Source organism: Lonchura striata, chromosome 1, assembly GCF_050655825.1.
Source record: "Lonchura striata isolate lonStrDom1 chromosome 1, ASM5065582v1, whole genome shotgun sequence".
Taxonomy (NCBI): domain Eukaryota; kingdom Metazoa; phylum Chordata; class Aves; order Passeriformes; family Estrildidae; genus Lonchura; species Lonchura striata.
In genome coordinates, this window is record NC_140703.1 from 14,687,651 (window position 1) to 14,709,368 (window position 21,718).

The 21,718-nt window shown below is 40.6% G+C and overlaps 1 protein-coding gene across 1 annotated transcript in view; it reads left to right on the forward strand.

The window, feature by feature from the left end:
• The window catches only part of LOC110476613 (uncharacterized), a 116,175-nt gene that overhangs the window by 16,571 nt on the left and 77,886 nt on the right, over nt 1–21,718 (forward strand). Inside the window, exons 3-7 of the mRNA XM_085558537.1 lie at nt 5,085–5,284; nt 11,102–11,253; nt 13,064–13,174; nt 19,389–19,442; nt 19,547–19,620. Coding sequence (XP_085414663.1) covers nt 13,159–13,174; nt 19,389–19,442; nt 19,547–19,620 — 144 coding nt within the window. The 5' untranslated portion in view covers nt 5,085–5,284; nt 11,102–11,253; nt 13,064–13,158. The remainder of the gene's footprint in view (nt 1–5,084; nt 5,285–11,101; nt 11,254–13,063; nt 13,175–19,388; nt 19,443–19,546; nt 19,621–21,718) is intronic.

A 21,718-nucleotide genomic window follows, 5' to 3' on the forward strand; every position in this document is an offset into this window, starting at 1 on the left:
TTTTTTTCCCCTTTGTTGCACGCAGCTCATCTTCAGAGGAAGAAGAGGCCCTGTGGTCATCTGGGCTTGGGAACAGCAGCTCCCTTGAACACAGCAGGCGTTCAACCTGAGGCTGAGCAGGTTCAGGCACTGTGCCACGAAGCTCTAAGCGTGCAGGCTCACCTTGCATAAAGAGGGAATTATGAGTTGTGAGCAGGGGGAGATAGCTGCTAGTTAGAAATAAGAGAAAATGCATTAATATAAATTCAATTTAAATAAATAAAAAAAAAGGAGACCAACCTAGTTAATTTTGTAAGGATTCATGAGTCAAAATATAAGACCTTTAGTTAGGAAATAATTGCACACTTATGACCTGAGGCAACAGTCAGAACTTGCTGGAAAAAAAATGGCATATGTCATTAAATTTAATAACGCTTAATTATAGAATCATAAATATTTGAGATTGGAAAGGCCTAGCAAGTCGCTTAAGTCCCCCTCCTTACCAATGTAAGACGGTTCCCACTTGTGTATATGCTGGTTTGTTTTCTGCAGACTATTGGAACTCATTTTCAGGAGGATTTGCCTTAGATTCCTCAATTCTCTATTTCTTAATTTCATCCCATTACTTCCTGATATACCTGCTTGTTTCCTGCTAAGTAATTCCTTTCCTTCCTTAGTGTCTGTGTCAGTCAAATATTTGTAGATGGTTGGAATGCCTCTCCTTAGTTACCACTTAGCCAAACTAGACATATTTATTTAGTTCCTTTAATCTTCCTCATAGGTAAATCCCTCTAGTCCCTTAATTATTTTGCAGCTCTTTTCTGAACTCTCTCCTTCCAAACCTTTCTTGTAGTCATATTAAATTCAGTATCCTATTCTTGTCATTCAGAGCCATGGAAAAATCAGGGGTGCTGCTGCTGTTGCAATGTGATGTATCTTTGTGTCTGACCCACTATAATATTTTTTCCCCTGATCTATCATGCTGAGCACCATGCAAGGCTGGAGAGAGGTCAAGACAACCTCTGTTTTTAAAATTCTGCCCTGCAGCTATTCCTTACGGTGCTGTCAGCAGGGAAGACATTTCGTCTTCTAAAACCTCACTTCTGATAGTTTTTCCATCTGAAGATGTTGTAACTTGAGCCTTCTTCTGCATTGGGCAATAACTTCACTTACACTTCTCTCTCTCTGTGCTTCTTTACTGTCCTCTGCCCTGTGTGTTTCAGAGATCAGTAAGAATGGCAGAACAGACAGAACAAGAACAAAAAAACCCAAAATGTAGCTTACTGCACAAAAAGCCTTGTCTCCTGGGTTTATCATCCCACAGATTAGTAGCCCAGGATGAGAAAAAGGCTCTAGGGAGACACTGTGATAAAAATTCAAGAATGAAGACTGAAGTAAGGAGACAGAGTAGTACAGAAATAACTTAGAGGGCCAAGCTGTCAGGGGAGATGAAAACAGGAAAGACAGTACATGTATTATCTCCCTGACCAGCACCCAGCAGCAGATTCTGTTCTTGAATAATTGGTGCTACATTGATTTCTTTGGAGGGCTCTGTTTTGACTTTTCCTTGTCGGTTTTGATATTTCCATTTACACTGAAACGCTTCCTTCTTCCTCAGACCTTGGTTCCACAGAGTTGAAAAGTGGGCCTTCCATGCAGACTCTGACTTTGCTTTCCTGGCAGGTCCTCTGCCCTTTCCACAAGGTCCCCAGATAGTGACATCCATCTCTTTAGTGTGCACTCAACAGGGAGTGATTTCTAACAGCACATTGCAGAACACGTAGGGGCTTTAGGATAACTTGGTTGATGCCCAGAGACTAGTCAGCATCCATCCTCTTGAGGCCTTACCTGGTTAAATGAAACCAAATATTAAATATTAAATAAAAAATATTAAATATTAAGTAAATACTGCCCAAGAAGCACTAGATTAAAACAATAATCAGTTGTATCGGTGTTCAAGCCAAGGGATTTTGTAGTGTTTGCTTAATCCTTATCTTAGACACTTTTCATTTTGTCTTGTAAAAGCGTGGCAATTGGCAGAGCTGTGCAGGAATGTAAAAAGTAAATGTGAAAATCTGCAAGTGTAAAAGTATATATGTAAATATTCCAACAAAGGAATGAGTGTCTACATAAAAGACAACACGTTTCTTTTTTTTTTTTTCTGGAAGTTCTCATCTGGTTTGTTTTGTTGTGGTTTTTGTTTCCTGGAAAAGAATTAAATTGTTGTGTCTCATACTTTTTAAACAGCTATTCATATGACAGTTGCCATGATATTTGTTACAATTAGTAGGAAATACCTTTTCTAAAATTATTTCTCATGTAGCTGCCAGTGATCTCTGTTGCATACATACATTTGATAAATCATTATCAGAGTAACAGAAATCATTCTATGGGAGGACACTGACCCTTGAGAGAAATTTATTTCAAACAATAGATGACAAACATAAACAAGGAGTATTTTCATCTTTAATACAATAGTTTTCAACAGAGCCATCAATTTTTTATGCATCTAGCCCTACACAAAAGAGTGCCTGTGTGCATGTTCAGATGAATAACGAGTGCCTGAAGCTGATAGGATTCATGGAAGCCATCACCTGCCTGTGGAAATCATGGTGTTTAAACAAGGGCTTCTGAAGAGCTCTCCTCATTAAAATGTTTTACAGTTGCACAGGTACAAGCAGTAGCCACACTGCCACAGAGGCAAAGAGAGCAGGGTACTGTGGAACCATGATTTTCCAGGGTGGGCTTGGTTCTTGTTGTCCACAATCCCAGAAGGATTCCCCTCCTGTTCTTTCTGGGTGCTACAGGAATCTAAATAAAGTTGAAAACTGAGTTCTTGAAGCAAATTCAGATGACGGATCCTGAAAGCTTTTGCCTTTCTCTGACTTATCTAATATGTCAGACAGCCAGCATGACACAGAAAGAAAGGTGTTTATGCAGCATTTTTCCCAATTTACATCATTTTCTCAGCCTATATCTAAAACATTCTGACACTTTAAGTTGTTTCTTCCCCCCCTAAAAAGGTTTTGAGACATTTTGGGGAAAAAAGAAAGTATGCAAACCATGCAGAGATTAAGCTCCAGTCTCCAAATCTCCTTATTTTAGATCTTCATTTTGGTGGCTCAGAAAATGAAGGCTATTGGCTCTTGGATTATGTAAACTGACACAGTACATTTTGTTTCATTTTCTTCAGAGTCTATGCATCAACTTATCCATAATATATTGATTGCAGGGGGCGGAAGCCGTCTGCAAGTGCTGGCTGATTCTAGAAGAGATTTTATTTGCAATTCTGCCTCCAAAGCAAGGTGTTGCCTTACTTATAATAGAAAGCACATGGTGTTGAAGACATGCAGGTGTCTGCGGGAGAGGGGCTTGCACTCCAATGCCCAAGTTTGTGTCTTTATGCTCAGTATCTGTAAAACATGAGGAAGTCATCGCACTTGAGTCATCCTTCTGGGGCAAATTGCCTTCAAAGCTTTGTTTTCCCTGCTACATCTGCTATCCTGCTTGCTCTCTCTGTTTTCCACACATCTATATCTGCAAGGGATTTCCCAGGCAGAAGCGTGTAGTTATGTGCCAAACCCTTGTTCTGTGCACAAACAGAAAAGAAAATGTTCCAGGGATGGATCACACACTGAGCTCACTCTCAGCAGATCCAGCAAACACAGCCTCGATGAGCAGAGCTGCATGGCACAACCACAGAAGCCCTGAGCACCTCAATGTCTGCCTGGCCCCTGGCAGCACAGACCTGACACATCTGAGAGGACCAGGGCTGTGGCAGAGCCTCCACACAGCTTAAAACCTCAGAGTCCTGGGAAAATCTTCAAAGTCTTTGATAGAAACTGCATGAAACTTCCTCACACAAAAAGCTGTTTCTAAGAGATCCACGGCCACCGTATGGATTTTGATACAAGAGTCACTGGAGAGATTGGTCCCATCCTATCATTTCCTTGAGGAGAGGCAATGCTGCCTCCAGCCCTTGCTTTAGGGTCACAGGTGTTGAATGCTAAAACATGTTTTTATTTCTGATCTGCTCCAGAGCCCTGGAGCAGCAGGCGGCCCGACAGCCGTGCCGGGCATGAGCTGGCAGAGCCGCTCCCTGCTCCCCCGTCCCCTCAGCCCGTTTGAAATGTTCTCTTGCCCAGCTGGCCCTTGTGGCCTCCTCGGCCCCAGCTGTGAGAGGCAGGAGCACAAAACATCTCCACGGGGCTTTCTGCATCCAGGGCTGCTGCTGGGGCTGCGGCCGGGCGGGTACCAGGCGCCGCTGCCTCGCTGAAGGATGCTCGCAGCTCTCCAGCACCTTCCCGATGCTTCAAATCCAGGATGCTTTTTTTAAACGCCATGAGGATTTCCTACCTGCAATCAGGACAGGTCAGAGTTTTCCCTAGCGAGAGAAGCACGCTCTTGCAAAAAGGAGCTAATATTTTCCGGAGTCTGGCGGCGCTGGCGGGGTTGCGAGCTGGGCTTTCCGCGCTCCGCAGCGCTTTCGCTGCCGTGCGGCTCCTCGGAGCGGCGGGCGCGGGCAGTGCCGGGCAGCCCGGCTGAGCCGCGTTTCCGAGCACCGTGCCAGAAAAGGGACAGCGCCCATCCGTCCTGATGGCTGGGTGAGCAATCCGAGAAGTGTCTGTGGGTTTTCCTCTGTCTCTGTGCTTTTAGGTCCCGCACTTTCTCTATGCGGAGCATACGACTTTATTTTATTTTATGCATCTTAATTTCTCACACCCGTATCTCACTTTTTTTTTAAAAAAAGTATTTCTCAAAACCAGAGTGGTCTCTAGGTGATTGATGAATCTCATCTATTCTTTCATAAACACGTATTTCAGAATTTAATAGCGCCACGTTGCAGCAGCTTCTTGTGCTCCTATTTTAGGGAGTCAGCGTTGGCACCACAAAAGACAGCATCAGTCACTTTCTCAGATTTTGTAGCCCATCTGCCCTACACAGGAGATCCCTGGAGGTGTCATTACTGAAGTGATGAGACATTCTGGTTTAAGTGCTCATGGTCTCTGCAGAGCACAGGGTTGGGAATTAAGCATGCATCTTATGAACAGTAGTGGAGAACAGCATCAATAAATAACTATTCTCCTCCTTAATTTTTCCTTTAGATTCAGGAACACTACAAGCAACTACTGCCAGGACAGAACTCCTGATTTTTAATTCCTGCTCAGGCCTGGATTGGGACTGCTGAACTCCATTGTGCCTCTGGGAAATCGACACAGTCCTTGCACCTATCATTGAGCAGTTGTGGTGACCAGGTACTGCCCAGGAAGTTCTCTGAGTGCAGAAGTGCTGTATGGGAAGAAAGGTTAGTGGCTGTAATGGAAGAGGGCTTCAGTAATGATTCCTGGCTAAGGTGAGACTACCAGCCCTGTCCAGTGAAATCCTGGGTAGTTTGCCAGTTGTCTCAGATGGATAATTATTCTATTTTTCATGTGATTTCTTCCACTGCAAATACCTCTCTTTTCTCTACCAGTATAAGCAACATGGCAAGTAAACATGTCTCTGTGTGCTCTGCAGCAGGTTCTATGATTTTTGGGGTTTTTTTTATGTTTGGATGACACATTAAAACACAGAGGAGTAATCTGATGGCAAGGTAAGCTTTGTGTTGAGGTTAGCACTAATATATAGCAAGAACTCCTTGTGCTAAAAACACAGCTATGGTAGCTATTATTGTCCCTGTGCAATTTTCACAGTTATTACTTGGTAGGTTGCCTCTTCAGTGTCAAATTAGAAGTCATTCGGCCAGAACCATTGCAGTGGTGCCTCTTGAGGTTTGTAGGTCCACATACTCGAAGTATATTACATATTTTTCTGAACAGTTGTGCTTTCACAGGGGTCTGTATTAGAACAGCATGAAATCTGCTGCTGTTTACACAGGTTTCATCTAAACCTCACTGGTGGGTTCACTTTATGCAGTGTCAGCAGCACTGAGAGTCAAACTCTGTTTCAGACAAAGTTGAAACTTAAAAGAAAACTTGGACTAAGCTGCTTGAATCTCTTCCAGTATCTTTCTCCTTTCCATTCTTTTCTTCAAGGGCAAATTTGCTTTTAGCTTTCTGATACTGTGTGAACACCAAGCAGCTTATTTCCCTACGTTTCAAGATAAAAGGGTTAGGCACCAAATTAAATGTGGAAATAAGCAAAACAGTGATGAATTTTCTTTTCTTCAGGTGCTTCTGCTTTTGTTAATTGCATTTGATCTCAGCCATTTTTTAAAAATATTCTTTAATAAATAATACAAGTGATGTCTTAGCCTATAAACTAGTCTGAAAACCAGCCTTATTCTTCATGTAGTGTTTTTGCCTGAAAATTGTCACTACAATGTCTTCTGGCAAATGAGAGAGAGATTTGGGTATGGTAAAGGACAAATCTGTGTATGGATTAAAACAGAGATTTTCAGTCTCCCCATAGGATTCTTAATCTTAAAAAGTAAAACCCAGATGAGATTAAAAGGAATTATATAGCAAATAGAGTTAATGCTTTTATCTAATACAAAAGGACGGGAAAATTTTAGACACAGACAATTAGTTTTAGTTAAAATTATTAAAACTAAGCATTTTATATATACATGTATATGTTTTATATTCTGCAATGCATGTTAAAATGGAGTCTCCAGGGAACCTCTTAAGGTTCAAGATTCAAAGTAAAAAACTGACTGAAATTGCAGCCTTGATCATGGTTATTAAAACAGATATCATGAACCTGAAATGGTCCTTGTACAGTTTAATTCCTTTGTCTTTGTGTAAGAAGATGAACTGTCACAAACTTTGGTTTAATGCTCCTTTATCTTTTCTGGAGAAAAGATGATACTTCCCTCTACTGCAGCTTGTGTTTGCAAAGCATTATGGATAAGTGGATTCAAAGTGACCAAGATCCACTAAAATACTTCCATTGTATGTTAGATGTATTTTTGTAAATGTGAAATCAGAACAGATTGTAACAATATGAAGAGAATCTTAATAACCCCTTTCCCATGAAAAGGAAAGTCATAAATGTGGCAGTTACTTTGTTTGTCAGACACGAGAGTTTATAAAAGCAGTATCTCCTCTAATTTCTTCCTCTATATAACCAAAGCCATACACATGCAGGAACACACATCACATTTTTCTCCAAAAAGCCTTTCTTCAGTCCTATTTTAATTGTATATTTTTCAATGAATTTGTTTAATTTTGCTTCTGGGAACTAATATTACTTTTGGATAATAAACAGATCTATCCAGAGTAGGGATGGAGTTGTATTGTCTAAGAGGGAGTTGTGATGGATAAGACTGATTAATATTGAAAGAGACTCTTGGGACAATCCTTTCAGAGCTTCTCTTTGTGTACACCAGTGCATCAAAACAGCAAGAAGAGGATCCATGGAGCACCATTCTGCTGTTGGAGCTTGAAGTGCTGGGCAGGGCAAGTCTGGAATTTCCTCAAGCCCTGATGCAGATCCAGCAGGGATTACAGGAGACTGGGCACTCTCTCCAAAAGGCTTTGGCAAGCCCTCAGTGGGAGCTTGTGGCTACAGCTACACCTCTGAAACCTGCCCAGAGACATTTTCATCCATAACACATGATGTGCTGGCCCAAATCTTGGAAGTTTTACCAAGCATCTGCTCAGCCTTCCCAACAGGGAAGTCATGCTTACACGGGAAGGTGCTGGGCAGAGTCTGCTGTGAGATTAATGAGGGTAAATGGAGGTTTAACAGAAATGACAAAAAGAAGTATCAAATGAAATCTTCTCCAAGCCCCTCCTGGCTTCAGAGTGCAGCTCAAACCCCTCAGCCACATAAGAAACAAAAATAAATTCTTTCTAGGTCATTTTATTTTGGAAGATTAACTTGAGATCAGAGACTCGCATCACGCTGTGCCGATGCCTCTGTATTTCGCAATATAGTTATTGGTACAGATTTTTGAGGACTAAATTGTCAAAATAGCTCAGTAGTTGTGTGAAATCTAATAATTTTGTACAGATTACAGTACCTCTGTGTTTGAAATGGATTTTTAAATTCCAGTTAATGGGACTGCATCTTTAGTTGTTCCCTGATTGTTTGTAGATATTGTGAATGCCTTTGGATCATGCCAGAGTGATAATGACTTTGAGCACAGAAATGGACTTGCAGCTGGATTCTCAGGAGAGCTTTCTACACAGGGTAATAACTCACATATTGAAATGTGCTCACCAAAGAGGTGTTAGGGAAGCAGCAAAGAGAACCCAGATTTGCCTGAAAAATGGGGATTAGAAACAAGAGGAGGTAAAATGAATCTATTTCTCATAGAATTTCTAGTAAAACTCAAACCCCATCAACTAATCACTAATTCATCACTAAGTACAGGTCAGGATCGCAAACCATTGCTGAAGGTACCCATTACCTTGCTCCCAGTGCAATTCCATATATTACAGTATGTGTCAAAGAAACATGGACAATTGCTCTTCCCAGGCTAAGCTGCTGCTTAACACAAGCTCAACAAGTGATGAGCCTTTATTGATTAAGATTCTAAATTGTTATACGACTGGTTATATGATATAACCAGCCTAAGCAGAAATAGCCAATGTCAGTAGATTTTATTTGCAAAAAGAACAGTGTGAAAGGATCTGTGCTGCAGTGATCTGTGCTTTTCTTTACTGTTGCTGTGGAGTTGAAAGCCCATCTGTCCTCCTTATTATGTTAAATTCATTCTGGAGTCACTTAACTGAAGTATCCTTAACCTAGTGCTTCTGCAAACTAGTACATCCACATAGAAAATAGTTATTAAAATAAACATCTCATTATGAGCAGCCTAATGCAGTACCATTGTGAGTAATCAATGAGGTCTCTGGCAATCATGGGAATTATACAATATAAATGAATTATTTATAATAAAATTGCTGAAGAGTTGCTGACTTTCCCAGTTAAGCATTTTTTACTTTCTTTTGTACAGCTTGCTGATCTTGCTCTGAGTTTTCAACACATTATATTTTCTTTTTGTCCTGTCATAACTTTAGAATAGAAATCTATTAAACTAAGCACAGGTTTATAAAAGATCATGAAGTCACATAACAGAATCACATTGTGTTCCTTAAGCTTTAAAAACATCACTTCAGGTAAGAATTTTATGCTATTTTCTAAAATGAAATAGAAGCTGAAAAGATACAGTACGAAATTTTTTTATGTGTTGCTTCCACCTCATGCTGACAATTTATATTTTGCCCCTTTTGCTTTAGTCTGTTAGTCAGCCATGCAGTAAAATGGGTTTGAATCCCCTGCACACTCATTACAGAGAGCATGTAAGAGTCAGGGCAATGCTGAAGCCTCAGCTCTGAGTAAATAAATATAGGAATAAGAAGCCTTTAGCAGATACCATAAAGGCATACAAATGCCTTTGCTTTGCCAGCCTTTGCCCCTCTCCCTGTTTTCCCCTTCTCTTCCCTGGCTATTACCCGCAGACAGAAATCCTGGTACCAAGTGGGTTCTTTTCCTCTCAGATATTTCCACCTTAGCTTAAACTGGTGAAGAGGGTGATGTACAATAACCTTGCAGATTTTATCCAAAAATGAATGAAGGAACGTTCATGTTCCTCAGTTTCAGGGTGCTCTCTATCAGGTGGGTGCTGGTAATCATCTGGAAGTAGTAAAGTTATTAACCACATCCAACACTGGGTGTTTGCTCACTCCTGCCTGGAAAGGGAAGGGGGATATACTGGCAGCTGTGATCTTGCCCTCTGAACTGTCTGACCATGTAGAACACGAATGCACTGGATATTTCTACATTTATCACAAACATTTTCTTCTCTCCATCAGATGCTTTGGCAAATATTTGGACCCTCAGAATAAAATGGCAATTGAAATTCATAGTCCAGGTTTTCATCAGCACAACTCAGTTGTGAGACCGTTGATATCAGGTTTTTTAGGAGACAGTAGGCTTGTGCCCTTTCCCGTGGGTATAAGATTTACAATGCTGTGCTCTGGTTCAAGATTGAGAGGTTAGAAGACATAAAAGCCACCAGTGTGAAAATGAGAGGAATCAAATTCAGAGATCCAATTCTGTGCCAAGAAAAATATCCAGGGAGTAGCAGCTGAAGCTTGTGTGTTTATCAGGGAGATGAATTTGTAGGTGAGCTGATTCCAAGCTGCACAGAAGTTGGGGAACTTTTCTGCTGACTAACAGCAATGAACTGGGGACCCCTCAGAAGCCAGGTGGGAAAAAACTGCTCTCTGCAAGCTCAGCAGAACCCCCAAACAGAGGACACCATGTGTCAGTGCAGGGAGGATGGGAGAGTTAAAACATGGTCATGACTGCTATGAAACCCATGTTAGACCTAGATTCCCCCAGGTCTCCACCCAGCCTGAGAGATAGACAAGGACAAATCACATGAGGGCGTGCAGGAGATGCTGCTCTGCACCTTTTTTAATACACAGGGGTGATGATGGAGGAAGGCTGTTGCCAGCTTTTTACCCCCTCATTTGAAAAGCTGTGCTGCTGTGTTTCATTTTACTTAATGCAAAAGTGGCAGAAGGAGGGCGGCAGAAGAAAAGCATCTATATCAGACACAACAGAAGGAAATATGGGAGGAGGGTGGGGAGGTGGGTTGGTGGTGTCTGTTTTATGGCCCTTCTGTGCCATCTGAGTGGTACAAAAGGCTAAAAAACAGCCTGAGCATCTGTGTTACTCTCTGCGCCACTATGATAATGAAAATCCACAAATGCTTAGAGAAATAAACAACATTTCAAGTTTCCTGAGGTTATATAAAAGAAATATTTATTCTATCTGAAAAAGACTATGCAGAGAAGTATTGGAGTCAAAAAAAATCATAATGTGTTCACAATGTGATGGAGAAGAGCAGCACAGCAAGCAACCTTAACTAGGCTGTTTCCAAACTTTTGACTGCCTAACCATGCAGCTTTAATACTCTGTTACCATATTTGTCATGCACACAGTATTATATAGATATATATAATACCAACTGTTTGCCTAGATATAGATATCTTATTTTTATTGGAATTTTATCCTCAGTCTCCTCTCTGCTTCTCTTTTCACAGTTTTTCTTAAGTAGAATGTGAAACTAATACTTTCAAATTTCAGCTGCACTTTTGAACTTGTGATATTTGAAAGCAATTTTTTTCTCATCACAACCTTAAACTGATATGTTGTTACACAGGAAATGTTACACATCTCAAAACTCTCCACTCACAGAAGAGGCTGAATGTATCCTCTTGAAGGTGTGGGATGCACGTGAAAAAAGTATCAAGATTACTCAGCTCCTTGGAAATTATCACTGCAACTCTTTTCTCTGCCTCTCTTTTTCTTTACGTAAGTGCAAAAATTGTCTCCTAAAAATGCTTAATATTCATCTTATGTCATGTAGATGCTGGAGTTTATTTTGAAATGCTAGCTTGTCTGAGAAAGCTATATTATGTTTGTGTTTATGCTACATAAAAATATTAACATAAAGTAAATCCAAGCTCAGGTCCATAATTAGAGCTAAGAAAGGAATTAGCAAAGCATTTAAGTAATCCCCAAGGTTAAATCCTACCTATCCAATGAATACCAGTGGCACAGGAGCCCTCCAAGGTCTGTGATGATCAAATGATCTTAGCACCCAAGTAGCCTCAAAATATAGGTACCTAAATCTGCCATTTATAGATGGACAATTTCTTCCTATTTTGTTACAAAGGAATTTGATTTTGGTGACAAAGAGAAGGGACAGAAAATGGAGCACAGTCCTCCAGCCCAATGAGTTCCATGTCTTGAATTTGTGGCAGTTAAATGAAACTACAAAACAGTCTTCAAAGCAAGGAGAATCCTCATCCAGAAGGGAATATCAGGAGGGAGATTGCTTTTTGTTACTTCTGAGCAGAATCAGATGCAGGATAGGAACACCAGGGAACTTTCTGGTGAACATCCAAGTATCTTTATCCTTTTGGATGCCAGTGAGGTTAAGAAAGGGTTTTGTGAATTGTGTTTTTGGATTCAATGTCTAAATCTCACATAAAACCTACCCAGGATATCTAACTGCCTCTGCTGAATTGATTTTGTTTCCTACTGTTTTTTCCTGATTACTTGTATATATATATATATATATATTCTTTACACATGTGTGCATTTTAACCCCATAACTGCTGCTGTGTTATGTGGCAAATCAAATTTTGATAAAGGTGAGACAAAACTCCGAATATCTCTTCACTCCTAGAGTTCAATAGCACTGGATAGGAAGCATTTGTCATGCATTAAAGTGTTGATTCCATCTCCAGTAATCACCCACCCCTCTAATCCATCATCCTCGACCTGATTATACGTAAATCTGATTAGCTCACATAAGAATATAAAGGGGTTTCTTATTCCCTTCAGTAAACATATCAGTCCAATGACCTGGACATCAACAGGAGCAAGCTTTACACTTTACAGGGGAGAATCAATAATCCTAAGGATATGCTGATTATAAATGCTCACAACCACCAGGAAGGTTGTAGGCAGTTTATGAGAGAAATCCTTCATCTCTTAAACTGGCCAGACCCCTAGATTTGCTTGGTTAGCTGATCATGCTTTCTTCAGAAGACCTATCTGCTTAATGCATCAGCTCAATAATGCAGCATTAATTTTAATTAACAAATTGCTTGTACACCTACAGCTCTATCATATTGCTGCTGTAGCCAGAGTTAGGAAATTGTCCAAAGAAAATAAATTTGAAGCAACTCAGGCACAGGTAAATAGCCTGTTATTATCCACCAACCATTGTCATTATGGTCATTTCTGAAAAATCATGTGTATCCCATGGTTCATTAAATCTGTTTTACTGCCTGGATAAATGAGCTACTTTGAGGTGTCGGCAACAACCTCAAGCAGGAGGCTTTATTCTGCTAAGAAAGATGGCAATCAGCAGCAAGAAAGGCAATCCAGAGAGCATCTTATACAAAATTCATGGGTTTATTAATTCATAATGTTAAATGTTTTTGGCAGCTAACTAGTCACAGAATTTCATCAAGATGTGCACTTATAAATAAAGGGAAAGCAATAGCTTTTCTTCAGGAACTTTGTTCTGGTACTTCTAGTCCTTCAGGGAAAAAAAAAAAAAAGGAAAAAAGTTAACATTCTCAATATGGGAATTTTCTGTTTCATCAAGCCTGTCTACCAGATTGTCAGCAAATGTCTTCAAAATGGCCAGCGTGAGGATTCCACCAAGATTTATCAACAAATGAGCCAGAAAAACCCCACGATATGGAAACAGAAAAAGGTAAGGAAGGAGAAGGGGAGAATACCATGTGCTCATTTCAGCCAGGGGTTTGTGCTGCCCTTGCCACAAACAGATTTTAGAGCAGGCCAGGCTGGTTAATGTGGCTTTAGATCCTCAGCAGGCACTTACACAATGGCACATGGAATTTATTTCATGTGATACCATTACAGGAATGCTGTGAAGAGGGAGAGCAGAGAAAAAGGCTGGTGCTGGTGCCTGTGCTGTGGTTTGGAGAGAAATACCCTAGAAATAAGAGAGGAAGGGGACCTACACCTTCTATTGAAACATCCAAATAAGCCAGACTCCCAATTCCTCTGGAGGGAAGGGCAGGACAAGTGGTGGGAGAAGAGGAAATCAGGGGAAAGACTGAAGAAATGGGTGCTGGAGAATTTCTGAAGGGAGCAAGAAGCTACTGCAGAGGAGGGCAGATGTACAGGAAGCCTCAGAAATGGCAGAAATTGGCAATGAGGACTCCAAATAGAAGCCAGGAGAAGGGACACCTTATCTCAAACACAGAAACACTGAAAGTTGCTAAAAATTTGAAAGGAAGCCTGGAGAAAAGGACCCATCCTTCTCAAGAGGGATATTTGTTTTCCAGCTTTTCATACATTTTATTCCTCGCATTTTACGTTCTGAATTTTTCCTGCTTAGCCTGCTATCTTACTTTACCCTGTGTGATGTGTTCAGAATTTCTCCCCCTCCCCCTCCAATTAATCCTGATTTAAAGGGCTAAAAAACTATTAACTTCAGATTAGTGGGAAAGGTTTGCTTTTTATTTCAAGGTCCTATTGATGCAGGTCCTGTAAGCTGGTAACCCTGCACCACCAGTTGTAGCTGTCAGTACTGACAAACCCCACAAAAGTACAGGACAGGTGAAGAATAATGTTGAACTACTTTAGGAGGGCTGCACAGGACAAGGAGAGAAAAATCTTCCCCCCTTCCTTTTTTCTAAAATCTGAAAGCAGATATGTACTTATATGCAGGTATGTAGCATATGACATTGCCTAGCCTCTTGCATCTTTCAAAGACAAAAACCTAGCTGGCCTTGGACATGTGCATGCAGTAGAAAACTGGCAATGAGGAGACAAGGAATCAGCTGCTAGAAATCAATGAATGACAGCCCTAAAAACTGTCTGTGACTTGCTTGAAGGTGTACAGTGAAAAGATTCCTGTTGATGTGTATCCGTATTACATGGTGGCCTTTTGTAGCCTCCCCAGCAAAGCAGAAACCCGCCTGTGACCCAACACTGCCTGTGGGGCAGCCTGTGCTCCAAACCAGCCACACTCAGGATATTGAACAGGCTTTTTTTTCCCCTCAAGTGCAACAGGGCACATGTGGAATATTATATTGTTTTCCAGCCACCTGCCAGATATTTGATGGCAGGAAATTTGCACGGCTCTTGTTGTAGCCAAGTGACAGATAATAACTGAGAGGTGCCATTGTTGGAGCTATCACTATCAGATTTTCTAATGCAGCCCTGGTGTAATGAGATCATACACATTGCTCAAGCTTCAATCAGAACTTCCACTGAAGGAACAAGCCCGTATAATAATAAAAGCAGAAAGCATTTTAAGTAAATAGAATTTCCCAGATACTGCATAATGGTGTTTGTTATTGCTATCTTTTATGAGCCTCGAGAAATATTTTGTATAAGAATGATTTCCTTCAATATAAGCTGTTATCATGAAGGTCTCCTATGTCAATTCTTATTTAAAATATATTTCCTTACAGTCCTAACATTATGAAAGCACAAATTAATGCGACCTCTTTGCTTCCATTCCATGTTCTTATAAAAACCTCGCCGCAGCTCTCCAAAGAACAGTTACGTGCTGTGTTGTACAAATGTAGCCTAAACCACTCCAAATAATCAAATCCATTTTGGCAGTAAAAATTTATTCTATGTACATCTTCCCAAGCCCCTGAAAAGCCAAGGTCTTTCAGTGAGGACTGCACGGTGGATTTTTTTTTTTTTTTCTCCTGTGCTTGAGCGTTGAGAAGCGTGGAGACGATATCCCGCTCCGCTCTCCTGATGGAAATCCTCCAGGAGCCTGAGCAAGCAACACTTCTTCTGAAGAGCTCATGGGAGCACAAACAGGGATCCCGGCAGAGCAGGAGACAGTGCAACAACACCCCAGCAACTGTACAAGGGAAGGCAGACTATTTTCATGAACTACAGTATTATTTCCCTCTTGCTTAAAGCCTGCCATTTGCAAAAGGACAAAGCCAAAACAAACTCCTACAGAGTGCATATTCCTGTTTAATATTTCCTTATTGTGACCATTTTCCTTTTTTGTACAGTTTGCCTTTTTGTTTTAGTATGTATTTATTATTGCTGGCAGCAGATAAAATTTATTTCGTTATTTCATTATATGAAGTTCTGACCACTGGATCTCCATAGACTGCTTTCTGGTAGTGTAAAGAGTTATATGATTTCAAAATTTCTTCCCTAAGTAGTTAAAATCTTGTTTACAGGCAAAGAGGAAACATACCTTATACACAAAGTCAAAATTTATCATTAGTACAATTGAAATCCTAAGAGTCTCATCCAAGAATTGTTATTATTCCACATAGAACTGTTATGGAAAGAGAAGAATAAGTCTGTGCAGAAAATGTTCAGTAATAAAATAATAATGCAGTTAATTTTTTACACACATACTTAGTTTCTACCTCTTTTCATGATGTTCTGCTCACCCTTCTGGTGTTCCTCTTACCACTTGGGTTGGTCATTTCTTTCTCATGGTGGCTGTGTTCTCAGTGACTTGTCAGTACCCAAAGTCCTTTACCAGGAGCAATAAAAAGTTCACTTTGAAGTTTTCCTCTTTCTCTGTGTTGGATTCTTTTGGGGTCACTTTTATGTGTCTGCTAACATACTTTTACAGCCAGCCTTTATTTCACTGATCTGCACCTCTGAGTCACAGCCTTTTTTAAAGGTGGATTTACATGTGCTCAATACGATTTCTTTGTTTGCTTGATTATCCTAAAAAGCAGAGTAACCCAGCTCCAGGTCTGCATTTCTTTAGTTGTGGGGCTTTTGGTGTCAAGTCTGTGTTCCATATTTCATCATCCCAGGTCTCTGCCCCTCCAAACTGAACTCTGTCTCTCTTATCCTGCCTGGCCCACATTTACCAGGACTGGTGAAACCATGGTAGCACCACAGAAAGATAAATAAAAGTAAAGCAAATCGGTCAGAAAGTCCTAAAGAGTTGGAGAAATTGGCGTCACAACCAAATCAACTGAAAAGAGGCTGCAGGCAGGTCAAGAAAAGTTCAGACAGAGCAAGTTCTGACACTTTGCAGACTCAGTGCAAAGTTTATGACCACAGCAATGCAGTATTACAGATCAATATAATGACAGCATGTTCTTACTTAATATCTTTTCACTTTTCTTAGAGACATGAAGCAGGTTTGTCTTTTTTATGCTTTTATTGTAAAACATTAATTTCACCCCCCAAGTAATTCTACAATTCTCATAAATACCTTACTTTGTTTTGTGATCTTCAGTAAAATGACAGTGATAACAAAATAGTTATATAATATAGCATGCATAGCTTGGTGAAATGCATCATAAGGGACAAGGTGCTAAACTTCCTGGTTGTCACCTTTCTAGACAGAGTTTCTTGCTATTTTAGCTTCCAGCATTTTTAGTTCTGTGACCCAACATGTCTCAAAACAAACCTAGAAGTTATAAAATATAAAGAAATTTTAAAAAGCTGATAGGGGCTGAGCCTTGTATAAGCAAAGGCAACGACTGGTGAGACTATTCTGTGCACTTTACTTTAAAAAGCACCAAATGCCCAGAGCCCATCACTGGATTATGCACCACATGTCCACCACAATTAGATTTAAGGAAAATTCATACTCTTATTTCCAAAAGAATTGCATTTGAAATAATGGAATCTGTATGAATATATTGTTTCGATCTGTTTCCTCTTGCTTCCAGTAAGTTTTTGGACTATTTCCCGTATTTTGTCTATTTCAAAATAGGGCAACTCACCCCAGAAACTACTGATTTCTTACTGAGGAAACATGGGTTTAATCCTTATAAAACAGAGGAAAATCCCATCAAATACAAGAAAAACACAAATCTGCATCTGTCTGGTCTTTGCTGGGCTGCTTCTCAGGGAACACCTTGCTGGACAGAGTGTTCAGTGCTAACCATTGCAACAACCCTTATCCAGATGGAAAAAAAAAAATACTAGGAAAGACAGTGCAAAGCAATGATGTAGCTGGTGAATTTTTCAGTCATAAGACTGTTCTGTTCTGTTTCCTTGGGATTTTCCCTTCTATTTAATTTCCAGTATTTTTTTAATTATGAGATTTCATATCGGAAAACATTTCTTTTCTCTGAGGCACATGCATAGATATCTTACCATCAAATACTGTATTGGTGGTCTGTTCTGAGTGAAGAAAACCAGTTCTTATTCTGTTGCTACTTTTTGGCTTCAACAAGTTCTAGATATCCCAGGCAGAGGGAGAGGACAATGCTGCAAGATGCTGCCAACATATACAGTGAGCATCAGCTTCTGTTCTGATAAATCTATGATTATCCACTCCATTTATCTCAATGAGAAGTGAACTTTTAAATTTGCATGGTCCATTAGGACCTCAAGTGAGCAAGGCATTTAAGCATGTGCTTAGATCCATCTGTATTCAGGAAACCAATTAAGTACATGCTTAATTTTAATGATGGATCCTGTACTGAGGGCTATAAAGATAAACTGCCTTTAAACTTGGACAAAGTCCCCTTTCTCTTTATTACAAAAGAAAACAAGGAAGCTCAATGCAAGAGATGGTGTTAGTGCAAAACAAGGCTTTTCAATTTCAGCTACCAGGAATTGAAACAGTGAGGATGAACTGTAATAACTTTAACCTAGAACAAGTGGTGTTAATTCACAAAACTGCCTAATGAGACAGGGCAGTTCTGAGTGGCAACATGAGGCTTCTGCCTCTTCTCTGACTACAGAGGCAGCCTAGGGAGATCAGCACAACTAGAGTAGAGCCAGCAGTCATTCTGGATTTGTGCAGCCAGGCCTAGAATTCCACATTCTCCCACATGAGACACTATAAAAGCACAAAGCAAATTAGCTAACAGAACATTTCTTCTCCTGTGCATTTTCATCTGCATCTTTAATCATTCCATTAACAGTGTCATAGATGCCTCTATTTTGTTTTCTAAGCACTGCTATCATCAGGACCGACCGAAGCTATAAAGTTGTTATTTCACACTGAGATATGTATGATGCCTATTGATGTCGAAATTAAAGGTTTCTGAAGAAACAGTGCTGCAAAATTATTATTCACTCACTTAATTGCTCATCTGGTTCGAGTTGACTATGACATTTCATAATATATTCTATTTCACCCTCTTCACCACACTGTGCAGGGCAGCTAAGTACTTTGAAAGTTTTAAGGAGGTATTTCTATTTATGAAGGTAAAGGCAGTATGTAGACATTCCTTAAAAAAGGTCTGAATCAGCATTAAAACAAGTTAGAAATGAAGCAGCAGCTTATTAAAAAGTAGCTTTATTGACAAATGATTTTAGCAAAGTCACCAGTATTTGAAATTACTGGGAAGTACCCAGCAACACCATAAATTACGAGGAGACAAACACCACAGCCTATCTCTGCAGGTGAGAGAAGTAACAAGCCGAGGCTGGCCTATCCCTGAAGGACTAATTTTGACCTGTATTAACTGCTTAATCCAGGGAGTTCAGTTTAACACCATTAGGAAAAGCAGAGGACACGTTTAACAAGTGAGCAGACAAAAAAATACCTCAAAGCTCCAGCTCAGCTTGTACTACTCAATAGAGCTGTTAGAGCAACACTGGCCTGGGGCACATGACAAGTGGTAGAACAAGAAGATAAAGAGGTCAGCAATACATTTACAGATACTAACATTATACTTCTGGAAAGTATTTTGTGTTCCCTTCTCAAATGTACACATTGGCAAAAAGGTAAAGATTAATTTCAAAGCAGTACATTGATGGGCTGATTTTTTTTCAGGAGACAACTATAATAAGAAGGACATTTTTAGTACCATTAGTGCCCAAAATTCTGCAGCATGTGGATGTGCAATGGCAGGAAAATTCATCCTTATTTTGCCCCTCCCCTGCCTCTTTGTTAACTTTTCCATTCTGTGCCCCAATTCCCTCTCCTTTTCCAGCCACCAAGTAAATTGATCCAGACCTACATGCATGCTTTACTCTTCTTACAGGTGTTTCTTGTCCTTGGCAGCAAGAACCTGTGATGGTAGCCAGTGTGAACCCACGTGAGTACTGGGGTCTTCAATTATCCCCCAGAAACCAGAAGAGCACTCATAATTTCTTTTTCTTTTTTTTTTTTTTTTTTTTTTTTTTTTTTTTTTTTTTGCAGTCTTCAAGATTTTGCTGGGTTTGCAATGTGCCAATTATTCCCAGAGAAATGGAAGAGACCTCACATTTCCTTTGGTGAGAATTAGTTAAATATTTCCTGGTTCAGACAGGAAGAAAACGTGCTGAATTTCTCTTAAATTAACCCAAGGTGCAGTGGGCCAGAAAAGAAAGAGAAGGTCCCTGATTTCCAAGGGTGTTTATCCAATGTTGGCTTATTCCAAAGCATAGAAAACACTGCTACAGTCCCAGGAGCAGCTCCCATTTTCTTGTCTGTTGGGTGACTGCCCACACAATGAGGCTGCTGTGTGAAAAGGGGGCCCACCTCCTCCTTTGTAGGAATCCATGGTATTGATGATTCCGAGATTGTAGAAAGTCTCTGTCTTTCTGCCCCACTGCCAAAGCAGAAGCCATAATTGGTCTGTGCTGGTTCCAAGGTTGTTTATTCTGTTTATCTCTCACATGTTCTGCTGCCCTGCCCAGCTCTGTCCTGCAGGGCAGCGTGTGGGGCTCTGCCCTCAGTGGGATGTTACAAACATTAAATACCAGAAACTCCCTGGGCTGGATTTACAATAACGTGCCAATATCTGTCACCTACGTTGGACAGTGTGTCCCCAGCCTGAACCAACAGAAAAATGCCAACACCACAGTGAAACATGGAGGGCATGAAGAAGGAGAAAAAGGACAAGACACACCCAATTTCCTCCATCTTGTCCCCTTTGAACCCCTAATCTAGAATCCTAAAATTTTACTTTTGCATCCGTGCCACACTTAATTATTACTTATATCAAACACTCAGAGCTTGTAATTCATCCTGTAAGATTGAAAACTCTTTTCCATGGGCAGAGATCACAGACAATGTCTCTGGGGTCTCTGTACAGGGGGTTCCTGACCCCCTGCCAGGGTCCCAGACCTTCCAGGGCAGCCAGAGGGAAGCCCTGGACTCCCACACTCCTTTGGCCATCTTTTAAAAGAAAACCACCTCTGTATCCTCTACATGCCCTCCAAAAACCCACGGATCAGTCCTCATTTGGAGGGAGGTTTTGTTTCTAGGCCCCAGCTGACACAAGCTTTTCTTTGAGCCTTTGAGAAATGCAGCAATTCTTTATATACCTACAGAGACGTGAGAAAGTTGCCAGTGGTGTTTGGGCTGGGCCAGAATTAGAATGCTAATCAGTGGGTTTGCTCCAGGGGGCTTGGATGTAGGTTTGGATCATGTCCCTAAGCTTGCACGTAGGCAGGAGTTGTGTGACAGAACTCTCATCAGCATTTCTCACTGCAGGAACCTTCAGCCTTGCCACAGAATCCCAGCTTTTTTCTATCTGCCTTTTATATGTTTCTGAAAGCGTCCTAAAAACATATGCTTTTAATCTCCTTTGAGTCATCAAAGAGTTTAAAACAACACTCCTGAGAGCCTGGGGACAGAAGTGATGCTGTGCCACCATGAAATCTGACATTTTGCTAAGGTACCACATGAGTCAGTGTTTTACTGCAGATTTAATTATTTTGCTATAATCAGAAGTCTGAACACATTAACTTTTCACAGCCCATTGTTGAATGAGACTGGCTATGGCTGCATCCTGCAGAATGCAGACATTCTTCCCTGCAAAAGAGGAATACATTGATGGTGGTGGGGAGAGGAAAACCAAAGCTGCGTCACTGAGCCTAGGGAAAAAAAGAGAGAACACAGAAAGCAGAAATATCTTTCTACTAACCCCATTTGGGTTTTGGTGAGAGAGATGATAGACTGACAAGCAGAGGAGAAAATACTCCTTAGCATCTGCCGTGACTGTAGGATGGTGAGAACAAAGAAAAACCCTGCGTATCCTTTCCCATTGCCCTGTGTGTCCACAGCTATCCAGCATTTGGATTCTGTTGCAGCTCTGTCTTCACTGTGTGAAGGCTTTGTTTCTTTGATCTTGATGGACTTCTGCTCTTTGAATGATTTCTTTTCCTTGGGTAATAAAAAGCCCACGTGTTTCTATAAGTAAGATTTCATGCATACCACTTCAGAACAGGTGCTAAATAATATTTACAACATGAAAAGTTTGATCCTGATAAAGTCATCCAGTGGACAAATGACCTCAGAGATATGCCCAGGAATGTGTTGGATCTGCAGCCAGCTGAAAAGTGTGTGGGTGCCATGGGCTGATGTTAAGCTGTGCTGCTGTGCTAA